The sequence below is a fragment of the Hermetia illucens genome, chromosome 6, assembly GCF_905115235.1.
Source record: "Hermetia illucens chromosome 6, iHerIll2.2.curated.20191125, whole genome shotgun sequence".
Classification (NCBI taxonomy): Eukaryota; Metazoa; Arthropoda; class Insecta; order Diptera; family Stratiomyidae; genus Hermetia; species Hermetia illucens.
In genome coordinates, this window is record NC_051854.1 from 53,677,374 (window position 1) to 53,689,677 (window position 12,304).

General features: G+C 45.1%; 1 protein-coding gene across 1 annotated transcript; it reads left to right on the forward strand.

The window, feature by feature from the left end:
- Nucleotides 1-2,200: 2,200 nt before the first annotated feature.
- Nucleotides 2,201-12,304, forward strand: LOC119660302 (lysosomal aspartic protease-like). Its single transcript, XM_038068774.1, has 6 exons — nt 2,201-2,344; nt 2,429-2,619; nt 11,171-11,289; nt 11,363-11,627; nt 11,691-11,989; nt 12,058-12,304. The coding sequence occupies exons 1-6, from the start codon at nt 2,283-2,285 to the stop codon at nt 12,202-12,204; spliced, it is 1,083 nt and encodes a 360-aa protein (XP_037924702.1). The 5' UTR covers nt 2,201-2,282; the 3' UTR covers nt 12,205-12,304.

Sequence of the window (12,304 nt, forward strand, 5' to 3'; positions counted from 1 at the left end):
TATATAGCTTGTGGGGTCTAGGTGCGAGGAAAATTTCTGATTTTAGGAGGATTCTGGTGAAAAACTTTAAACGTTTATATCTCCGTTAATATTGAGAATTTCGCTTATATCTCCGTTAATATTGAGAATTTCGCCGAAAGGAGCTTAATTTGTGATCACTACTATTGGCAGAGGGTCTGAGCTTCAAAATGGTATATAGGTTGTGGGGTCTAGGTGTGAGGAAAATTTCTGATTTTTGGAAGAATCTGGGGAAAAACTTTAAACGCTTATATCTCCGTTAATATTGAGGATTTCGCAAAAAGGAGCTTAATTTGTGATCACTACTATTGGTAGAAGGTCTGACCTTCATAATGTTATATAGGTTGTGGGGACTAGGTGCCAGGAAAATTTCTGATTTTTGGAGGAGTCTGGGGAAAAATTTTAAGCGCTTATATCTCCGTTGAGAATTTCGCAAAAAGGAGCTTAATTTGTGATCACTACCACTGGTAGAGGGTCTGAGCTTCAAAATGGTATATAGGTTGTGGGGTCTAGGTGCGAGGAAAATTTCTGATTTTTGGAGGAATCTGGGGAAAAACTTTAAACGCTTATATCTCCGTTAATATTGAGGATTTCGCTTATATCTCCGTTAATATTGAGAATTTCGCAAAAAGGAGCTTAATTTGTGATCACTACTATTGGCAGAGGGTCTGAGCTTCAAAATGGTACATAGGTTGTGGGGTCTAGGTGCGAGGAAAATTTCTGATTTTTGGAGGAATCTGGGGAAAAACTTTAAACGCTTATATCTCCGTTAATATTGAGAATTTCGCTTATATCTCCATTAATATTGAGAATTTCGCCGAAAGGAGCTTAATTTGTGATCACTGCTATTGGCAGAGGGTCTGAGCTTCAAAATGGTATATAGGTTGTGGGGTCTAGGTGGCAGGAAAATTTCTGATTTTTGGAGGAGTCTGGGGAAAAACTTTAAGCGCTTATATCTCCTCTTATTTATCCGTTAATATGGAGGATGTATGGAGTCGCACACAGATCGTAGAAATGCGGCATGGTCAGAGTCGCCTGATTTCTGGCAACGCAAGGTCGGTGGAGGCACAGGTTCATTCCCCACATTAGGGTGTGGCTTCAGGGGAAATGTGGCAAGACCAACTTCCACATTACCCTGTTCCTCACGGAACACGGTGGTTGATACTGGCATTATCTGCACTGGTTTAGGTTGGATGATTCTCAGAATTGTCCCGTATGCGATGGCATACCGGAAGATCCAGAGCATGTGATGTCACTGTCCAAGATTTGCAATCGAGACGAGGAGCTTAAACCAGGTGCTGAGCAGGAGTGTCACCCCGGAGAACTTAGCTGCGAAGATGCTGAGGTCCGAGGAGGACTGGCTTACGATTTGCTCCGCAATCGTGAAAATACAGGAGGAGCTGCTGAACGAGAAAAGAAGGAGGAGAGCCGCAAGTAGGAGAAGAACGAGTGCCTAAGGGCAAACCTTCTCCGCGAAGTAATACCTAAATGGGGGTCCTGTGGGACTGGGGCTGGTGAGACTGGGGTGGTTTTTAGTGGGTGCGAATCCCCGCTGCAGCTCCGGCGTTTGGGCGACGGGGCTGGGGCGGACGTGTCTTTCTAAGATGTTTCATCTGATATGTATGTATGTATTTATAGTATATGCTAATGAAGCTATGGGGTAGTGCCTAATTCTAACTTGTCTGTGTCAGAAATCGTTCATGTCAATGCAAACATAAATAAAATGGGGTTACCAACTTAAATCTCTTATTTTAAATTGTTCACATAACTTTGCAAATATTATCTTCCTCAATTTGCATTATTTTTAGTTTATTATCGGTTATAATTTTCATCTAAATCTTTCTCTTGAAGACAATCGGTAATTGGCAGTTTCATGTTTGCTATAGCGTAGCGTAGTTCGTCATAAAGGCAATCAAAAAAGCGAAATCTACTTTTCAATTTTTTGTTATCTTTGCTAATTAACAAAAGATATTCAATGGCTGACTATTGCACACTTATTTATTCATAAACTCATTTGCTTGAAGAAGTGAATAGACACGGAAAATTTGCAATTTTTTCGATCATTGATTTTTCAGTATCTTTAGAATTTATAATAACCTTTGATATCTTCTCCTAAGAAGCTGATACTCCAAATCTAAGATTATCGTCCTGTCTCGCGATAATCTCCCGGCTGACTTGCAATTTGGTTACTATAAAAATGCAAGGGAATATTGCGTCTGTACAGTGGTCAAATAACTGCAGGAGGAGAACAAGTCCTGACCAAAATGTTTTCTAAACTGTTCATCGGGTTTTGTGTATTGGCTTTAGCTAATAGTGAATTGTTGCGGTAACTATTACGATTTTTTTCAATTAAAGAAGGAGGTCTGTTTAGTTCAGTGAATGTGGTAATAAATATTGTCCAAAATTTCAGTGTAAAACTACATAAAATCAAGAAGTCAGTTCGTAGTCGCATAGCTGACGAAGGACTCTACAATAGTGACGATTCTACTTACTATGGAAAAATAACTATTGGTACACCACCGCAACCTTTCACGGTGCTATTCGATACTGGATCGTCCAACCTTTGGATTCCATCAAAAAGCTGCACATCAGCAATTTGCAGTAAGTGATTTGTAAAGAGAGATTTTCTTGTCCTGGAGGTGGTTGAGGGAGTTCCTGGTTCTTTAAGCAATGATGAAGATATTTTACTTTTTGATCAGTTGTCGCGTGAATCAATGGATAGTTTTGATTGTGAAAGGGCGTAAGTGTCACTTCATATCTGAAACAGTTTCAGTTCGGTTCTTCAGGTGTGAAAGGCTTTCTGTATTTCATATGTGGGTGGAGGTAACCTATATGAATGCAATATGTCATGGTAGCTTGCAGCAGAGCTCTTGTTGTCATTGATCGCAGACGTTCCTACGGTTTTCTCGCGCTCCACGATATATGTATGCAGACTCATTGGAATTCACGTTCCTCAACGTTAATACCTCGCGCCTCCAAAACTTCGCTAATTCTCCTTGATTTCCTGTCGTAGGAATTTAACGCTTCCCTTTAATGTAAATTAAAAACATTTTATTTACATCAATATTTACAATTCTGTCTTCAAATTCCAAAATGTCATTATTCACTTTCTAACTACAATTGTCTTTTTCCGACCAAACAAGGCCTACTCCGAAATAAATCAAAATAAATTTCGAAAGTTTTTAACCCTGCTGCGCCACATCACTCCGCCCCCAGATGAAACCTAAAGGTTTCAACGACTGAGCTCGGAACAGCGTTCCCCAGCATTTAGCGCATCGAACGCGACGTTGATTTGGAGCGCAAACGGGCTGGATAAGGAGACAGCCTTTTTATGTCCCCCGATCTCGAGCTGGAAGAAATGCTCTCCCCGCTCAAGAACACGGTACGGGCCTTCGTCTGGAGGCTGCAGCGGCTTCCGTACAGCATCCGTCCTGACCAGGACGTGCACGTGTCCAGCTCCCTGGGCGCACAGGCAAGTGCGGACGAGTGTCGGATGGGAGGTATAGCTTTGATGCGGCGGAGATTTCTCTCAACAGGCGTAGCAATCCCGAGTCTGTGAGACCCCATCTCTTGTTGAAGACCGGATTATTTTGGGTGCCTTGGGTTCTCCCCGTATGCCAGCTCCGTGGGGCTGGCAGCAAATTCCTCTCGCCGGTTTGTTCGGAGGCCAAGTAGGACGAAAAGCAAGACCTGAGTCCAGGACGGATCGTTGCGAGCCATAATGACGACTTTCAGCGTCCGATTCCAACGCGCTAGCATCCCATTGGATTGCGGTACGCTGGTATGCCGAGTTCGCTGGCGTTTGAAAAGCAGGAGTTTGCCTAACTCCGAAAAAAGGGTGACTCAAATTGCATTCTCTGGTTAGTGTTGATCACTGCAAGGACGCCAAAGCGAGGGATCCACTCTCGACAGAGGGCTTCGGCACAAGGTTGCGTCATAATGTCCTTCAGAGCTATTGCCTCAGGCCACTGCGTAAACCTGTCGATGATTGTAAGGCAATACTTGAAACCGTGCAAGTCTCGCAAAGGGTCTACGATGTCTAGGTATATGGTATGGAACCGCATGGTAGTGCGGGGAAATGAGCCCACTTCTTTCCTTACATACCTGGTAACCTTACACTTCTGGCATGCGATACACTCTCTGGCCCAGGAGTTGATGTCCTTATTCATGGACGGCCAAAAGTATTTCTCGGTGAAGTACTGCGTCATCCTCCTGCGCCTTAGCGATAACTGAGAAGTCGAGTGAGGCGGGGATGTTAACCTCGGAGACATGTGACAAAGCGTCAGCAACTATGTTGTCCTTACCGGACACGTGCTCTATGTCGGACATGAACTGGCTTATAAAGCTCAGGTGTCGAAGCTGAAGAGGGGACGCCTTGTCGGGCTTTTGTTTCAAAGCATATGTGAGAGGCTTATGGTCCACTGTGAACGGCATGCCTTCTAGGAAGAAGCGGAAGTACTTAATGCTCAAATACGCGGCGAGAAGTTCTCGATCGTAGGTGCTGTAGTTCCGTTGAGCGGGGTTTAACTGTCTGGAAAAAGCTCAACGGCTGCCAGACTTGATTCAGCTTTTGGTGAAGAGTGGCGTTAGAGGTTAGGTGTTAGAGGCATCAACAAAAACGGCTAGGGGTGCATCTTATCGAGGAAATACTAAGAGTGTGGCATCAGCCAGTTGTTGACCACACAATCTCTCATATGTCTCTTGTTTTGGGGCCAGACAAGTACACGTTCAAAACAGACTGGTGTTGGGCGGCCTTGGGCAGGAAACGACGATAGAAGTTTACCATGCCCAAGAACCTCCGCAAACCCTTCTCAGTTTTCGGACGCGGGAAGCTTGTGATTGCTTGCACCTTGTCTGAGTCGGGCTGTATTCTGTCAAGGGAAATGAAGTGGCCGAGGAATCTCACCCGTCTCCGGAGAAACTTGCATTTATCAACGTTTAGGACTAAACCGGCCCCAAGGAGAAAAATGCACTCGAGATGGTCTAAGTGCTCAGACTCTGAGGAAGAAGCGACCAAAACATCATCCAAATATATGAAACAGAAATCGATATTTCGCAGGATCGAGTAAATGAACCTTTGAAAGGTTTGCGCCGCATTGCACAACCCGAATGTCATTCGTGTGAACTCGAACAGTCCAAAGGGTATGCATATTGCCGTCTTTGGAATGTCTTCTGGTGCTACAGAGATTTGGTGATAGGCCTTGGTTAAATCCAAGGTCGAAAAGGTACGGCAGTTTGCGAGATGATACGCAAAGTCGTGGGTGAGCGGCCTGGAACAGTCTGCGCGTTTAATCTTCTGTAATCCCCACAGGGGCACCATTCGCCATTTGGCTTAGGGACCATATGGAGTTGGGAAGACCCACAGCTGACAGAAGGTCTGCAGATACCCTGTTGCATAAGTTGTTCGAGGGTGGTGGGGTGGTAGGGGACACGCCTTCGAGAAGATCGGGGAACCAGTGGTGTTAATGTGGTGCTGCACATTGTGCTTCACTAGTTTAGAGAGACCACATTCGTTAGTAATCTGGCTGAATTTTTGGAGGAGTGCCCGAACAAGAGAGTCAGTAATGTCCTCCAAAAGTACGGAAAGATTGTTGTTAGAAGAAGATGAGATTTGGCCTGACGAATTATGGTTGGTTGTGGAGTCTAGAAGGAACCTTTTCTGCAAGTCCACCAGCAACCCATAGTGCCATAAGAAGTCTGCGCCTAAAATGGGGAAGCTGACATCCGCCAGGATGAATTGCCACGGGAACATCCTACGCAAGCCAAGACTCACGTCCACTTGCCTGTACCCGTAGGTATTAATGCGCGAAGAATTTGCCGCCGCAAGTTTCAAAGGTTGAGGAAATAGCGATGATGCCAAGGTACGGTAAGAACTGAAACCTCCGCACCAGAATCTACAAGATAACTAGGCCTGCTGAGAGGGTTATAAATTGTTTGGCGAAGTGACGCTGCGTTTTGGGTGGCCGTCGCTAGGACCGTCCGCGGACCTAGTTTTTTGAGGTAGGCGCGAATTTACACAGGATCGTACATCTGGTGGCTTTTTCGCCATATCTGCGATCATCCCAACAAATGCTTCGGTCCGTAGGTTGTCATGACAACCTGCTACCCGATCTCCCTTTTAGAGCAGAAGACCGCGAGCGAGCTCGCGACTTGCCGACCGAACGCTGAGCGTCCAGCGTCGCCCTCGTCTCAGTCGTGCTGACCACAAGCGCGGCCATCTCGCGCTTCAGTTCGCCAACTTAATCAGAAGGCTGCTGAACACCCGCTATAGTTGTACGCGCATGCATTTCATGCACCTTATCGGCCGCAGCTGCCTCCAAAGAACCGGAAACGTGCGCGAGGACCGCCTGGGTGCTCTCCGGAAGTCCGGCAGCCAGAGCGACTTCAACAGATCGTCGTCGATCTTGCTCCCACCCAATTGCCAAATTTCGCGAAGCAATTGGCTGGAAGTTCGATCTCCCAACCACAAACCTGCCAGTAAGTGATCCAGCTAAGCTAACTCACTTACCGACAGGCCCTTGATCAGCTCAGTTTTTAATAAGCTGCAGGAAGCCGACTTTTCGATGTCCACTACCAGGAAGATAGACTCCTCATCCAAGCCCACAATGACGTAGTTAAATTTAGTCGCGTCCGCTGTGATTCCGGACATTTGGAATTGCGCCTCCAGATGAACGAACCACAGCTCCGGATTCCGTCGCCAAAATGGAGGGACGCGCACAGCCGCTGTCACCTGAGGGTCCGATAGGCCTGCCCTGTCTTTGTCGTCCATCGACATCACAACAGCAAAGTTTACGACGCGAGTTTTGTCGAAGACCGAATTCTAAAAGGCATTACTCTGACTCTTTCGATATACATCGATCTTGACAATTTTGGTAACACTTTTTCATTACCAAAAAACTGCGCCGCACTAAAAGCGCGAGAAGTTATAAAGTTAAATCTATCTTATCCTAACTTGACCTATCTTAGCCTAACGTACAATAAATATTTAACTAATATATACAATCAGCACATTACAATCACCTGTACGTAACCTCTATCTACTCCTACCAGACAAGGAATGTCAAAAAGGGTGGAGGATTTTGGCTTCTAATGTTGTACTCACGATTTGCCAGGGCCTGAAGTATGTGGTCCATGGGGTGGTTTTACCCTGCTGGTAGAGGTGCCGAATTAGTGGGTTAAGATCCTCTTTTCTTTCGAAAAAACATTCAAGTAGACTGAGAACTTATTCCCGAAGTGATTCCAATTTGACTCGCCGATAAACTTCGGCGTTTCTCCCAACCATCTTGATTTTCCAATTGTAGGAAACGGCAGTGCAGTATCATTGAAATGCGGCGTTCGAATACCCCAGATTTGGACATGGTTTGGGCGAAGCAAGTAATCCAGGTGTTCGCTCCATAGTAGATTATGGGCCTGGGGGCCAGGGTCAGGGTCTTGTACAGAATCAGTTTGGCCTTATTGTTGAGCCCAACTTTCATTCGAAGAAGGAAATAGATCCTAATGATTGCACCGCGAGCCTTACCGATAGTGAGCACAAGGTGTGGTTTGAACTTGAGGAGTTCGTGAAGTTTAACTCCTAAGTATTTTACGCACTAGGATCTGATCACTATTCTATTTCCCATCTTCATTTTTAAGTGTTTAGTTTTCCTATGGATTCCTCAAGATCCTAGTTACCTAGATTTCCTCCGAAAGGTGCAGAATTGCGTTTTGGCCTCATTACAGGTAATATTTGCAGAGCTCCTTTACATATTTCTCGATCGCTTTGGCTGCCCTATTGAGGTGGAGGCTTGAGGAGAAGATAAGAGCATCATCGGCACATTGAATAAGGTCAGTGCCGCTCTCGAGAGTTCGGACGTCAGCCGTCAAAATGTTGTAAAAGGTAGGTCCAGAAATGAATCGTTGCAGTAATCTCGATGTTTCCTACAAGAGATCGGAGAATTCATGTCCCACCCTAAGGCAGAAATAACTATCTTCCAAGAAGCTTAGTGCAATTCTAATTATCGGAATTGGGAACTCATTCGGAGTCAAAAGCCTTTTCTAAGTCTAATGCACATGCTACGGTCGGTTTATTATTAAGTGTCGTAGCGACAGTGTCACGAAGGTAGCTAAGTGCATGTTGTGCTCCATTTTTGTTTCTTCAGGCTTCCGCATCCTCCTTGAGAGATTCATTCCCTTTTCCTGGAATCGCGGCTATGTGAGTTTCGCCGGCAGCTTCTGCCGTCCGCCTCACCTGTTCTATTCTTTTGGAAGTTGAACTCTTTTTTCTCTATGGGGTTTATTGGCCTGTTGGTTGGTTCAATCGTTCTTGCATCCCCTTCCCTGGTTTCTCTTTCCTCATGATTTGAACGGAAGTCACCGCTTTCGCCTGGCTCACTTTTTCCCCTGACGCCTTCACTCATCTTTCATTTTGGAGTTTGCCATACGCGAACGGAATGCCTCTTATTATGGCCCTCATATTGTGGTGAATATTCTGGCACTCCTTGAAAAAGTCATCACTCCGGTGATTTGACGTCAAGGTCTCTTGCTTTTCGTATACTACCACTACACACTCCTCACCGGAATGAGTGTTCTCAATTGCGGAGGCTTTTCCCCGAATGGACGGGATTCGGCGAAGAATCAAGTTTCTTCTGAACGGGTCCGTCGATAGAGCCAGTTGTCGCTGCTCCCGGCCGATTATAACATTAGATATATATGATAAAAAAATTAAACGATAGCCGAATTCGGATTGCAAACAGAGGCTTCTACTCAGTCCTGCTAGCTGCATGCACAGGAAAACAAAGGAATTATACAAATCGATAATAAGACCTGTGCCTTGCTATGGATGTGAAACACCACAATCCGCATCTACTATCTCGGGATGACCAAGTGGACGCCCTAGCGACAAATAGCTGCTGGAGATCTGTAATAGAATAGGAGACAGCAAAGCTCCGGGCCTGAACGAAGTACAGAATAAGACCCTTGCCGTGAAATCGACCTCGAACATGTTCGCTGAGTTGTTCGAAACGTGCATGTCAGAAGGAAATTTTTCAGCGGCATGGAAGCAAGGAAATGTTAGAGCGGATGATCTATAATAGATTATGCTATGTTGCTGAAAGCCGAGGAAGCAGTATGGATTCCTCAAAGCCAGATTCACCATTGATGCCATCAAATTGGTTACTGGCCGCTTGGCCGAAGAAGGAAATCATGGAAAGGGTAGCAAAAGCAAATATTACGTGGTAGTAACCTTGGATGTGAAGAATGCATTCAATTCAGCCAAATGGAATCTAATACGGCAATTCCTGGCGGTCGAGGTTGCTATCTCCGCTTATCTCGCTGCTATCGTCGATAGTTATGTAGCTGACGGACCCCAGGAGTACGTTGTCCCACACAGCTCCGTACTGGGCCCACTATTGTAGAACATTGATGTACTTACAACGATGCACTTAATGTCGGCCTTCCGGAGGAACCCCCGGTAGTGGGTTACGCTGATGACATAGCGCTGGTTGTGGTCGCAAAGCATTTCGAAGATGCTGAGTTACGCTCATGCGAGCGATCAGTGCTGTTAAGGGTTGGCTAGAGAATTTTGAATGTATTTACGCACAGAGTGTTCGACTCCCGCAACGGTAATTCGTCGGACTACCAACTAAATACCTCCCCATCGTCAGAGAGCTAGCCTGGAATCGTTTGTCACATTACTACCTTAGCAAGAAGAGCAACGGGGATCAATCCCGCGATCATCATCACAGCCGGTTCAAAGACAGTGCGGTACGCAGACGCCACCCGCAAAACTCTCATCACTCTACTTGCACGAGACGCTTACGATATACTTCCTTCCCAAGAGCAATTTTCGTGCTGCGTGTAAACGCAGCTAGCTCACCCTCCATTTCCACGACCTCCTTCTTTAGTTTGTTTTTGTTCGCCACTTAAGTTGTTTATCGTGTGCAAGGGAGCGGGCCACGATAGTCAGGAACGGGTATACCCTTGGGGACGAAACCCCTACCACAGTTTCCTCAGGCCTAACCTATGATTAGCTAATCCCGGAACTCACGGGCGGATCAGCGCTCGCTCGGGGCAACGCGGTCTACTAATACCGGTCCAATGCACACTACCTAACCAGGGATCCGAAGGGGCTGGCTCCTGATACACACCACATCTACCACCTTGCTTGAGCTAGGCTCACATCACTCTATCGGCTCCGGGGACTCCCAGTGTGTCCTGGCGTGTATCGGTCGTTAGCAGTTCACTCTTCCCCGAGAAACTTTCTCGAGGCTACTACCTAAGAGGCAAGTATTATGCCAGCTAAGGTGTCAGACTACTTGCTCGGGCACTTCGGGGACGCCACTCCCCGTATCGTAAGCAACCGTTTAAGGATCGTTGACGACCCTTGAGGGGACCAATTTACATATTGGCAGATGAGAAAATGAACATATGCAATGAGGTTTCTATCTCTTCTATATCGCAGATGAAGAACGTCGAAAGGGAGAGATCTTTAAATAGATGGCAAGAGCATTTGGAACGTTCCAGAAAGGGTCGGTCAAAGGTGAAATTAATTATAATCTTACCCAGTTTCTCACTGAGAGAGAGGGAGAAAACGCGGTTACGTACACCATGTAGAGAAGAAAGGTGACGAAGGTAGAGTGAACTGACTTGACACCGTGATCTAATACCTTATGGCGGTTCCGCGGGCAGGGAAGGCTCGGGGTGGTTTTAGTCAGTAAAAATCCCACACATTGACGTGCCCAGGCCAGTGTCTTTTGAAGATTTCCATCTCCTCAAAAAAAATCTCAAGGTTTTATTTCACACAAAATCTTTAGAGAAGGAAGCGGATGATGGTTCCTAAGTTCAGCACATTACAGTAAATTTGCTCCTACTCTTAACTTCCAACAGGTCTTTTCCATAGAATAGCCAACCCAAAATTAGTTAGGGCTAACTGCCTCTAATTTGGTGAACTTTTCCCCAAAATTTTCAAAAGAAGAATGAAGTAGACGAATCTAGAACAACCCTTAGATGACACTTTGTACACGTTTTACTACCTCGGATTTTCTTCATATTAGAATTATGATTCAGCTCATGTCAAAATTACTTGATTAGGGCCGAAACTAAGTTAGGTTAGGTAAGTTAGGTTAAACCTCTTCCAACTCCTAATATTGTTAAATAACAAATATCATCTACACAGCCCCTCACAATAGATACAATAGCGCTGCTTCATCCACTTACGTAAAGAATGGTGAAAGTTTCTTCATCGCTTATGGAACTGGTGAATTAGAAGGTTTTCTTTCAAAGGACACCGTTACAGTAAGTAGAATCTACACTTAACCAACTTTAAGACTCTCTTTCCCATAACTATTATCTATTTTACTTTCCACAGATCGCTGGGTTAAGCGTCAAAGGTCAAACATTTGCTGAAGCTACTAGTCTGGCAGAAATGTTTCAATACGTGAAATTTGATGGTATTCTTGGTCTTGGCTACACCTCCATCTCTCAAGATAATGTAACTCCAGTTTTGTATAACATGTACAGCCAAAAACTTATCAAATCGCCAGTCTTCTCATTTTATTTGAAACGCAACATGGCCGACCCAGACGATGGAGGTCAACTCGTCTTTGGAGGGGCTGATCCAAAACACTATACAGGTGAAGCCATCAGATTCGTATTTTAGTGCGATCCAGAATTGTAAACTTCTAACATTCTTTTAGGTTCCTTCACTTTTGTCCCAGTTGATGATCAAGGATACTGGCAGTTCAAAATGGATGGAGGCTCACTAGGTGCCTACAAGTTCTGTGTAGGTGGTTGCCAAGCAATTGTTGATTCTGGCACTAGCCTGGTTACCGGTCCACCTGATACCATTGAAGAAATCTACAAGTTACTTAATGCAACTGAAAATTCCATTGGTATGATAGCTGTGGACTGCAACAAGGTATCCAGTTTGCCAACTATTTCCTTCACTTTGGGAGGCAAGTCCTTAACATTGGAACCGAAGGATTACATTGTGAAGGTAAGCAGAATAAAGTTTGATTCCATTAAGGTAGTTTTAAGGACGATTTTTTTCTCGTTTGTTCACAGACTCCATACGGCTGCGAGGTTGGTTTCGGATATAACTACAGTTATGGCTATGGCCCTGATTGGATCCTGGGTGACGTTTTCATGGGAAAATACTACACTCAATTCGATATGGCCAATAACCGTGTTGGATTTGCAGTTGCAAAATAGATGAATTTTGCAGTTCATTTCAAAAATGCAGGAGCCCGATCGTTCCTTATCCTGGATGGATTGACACCTTAGCAATAATAAAATAATATAGAAAATTTTA

What these genes read in the sequence shown, in the direction of transcription:
- LOC119660302 (XM_038068774.1), top strand. Translation starts at nt 2,283, where the DNA reads ATGTTTTCTAAACTGTTCATCGGGTTTTGTGTATTGGCTTTAGCTAAT. An exon ending in GCTAATAGTGAATTGTTGCG is followed by an intron (nt 2,345 to 2,428) that starts GTAACTATTACG and finishes CCAAAATTTCAG; the next exon opens with TGTAAAACTACATAAAATCA. An exon ending in TTTCAAAGGACACCGTTACA is followed by an intron (nt 11,290 to 11,362) that starts GTAAGTAGAATC and finishes TACTTTCCACAG; the next exon opens with ATCGCTGGGTTAAGCGTCAA.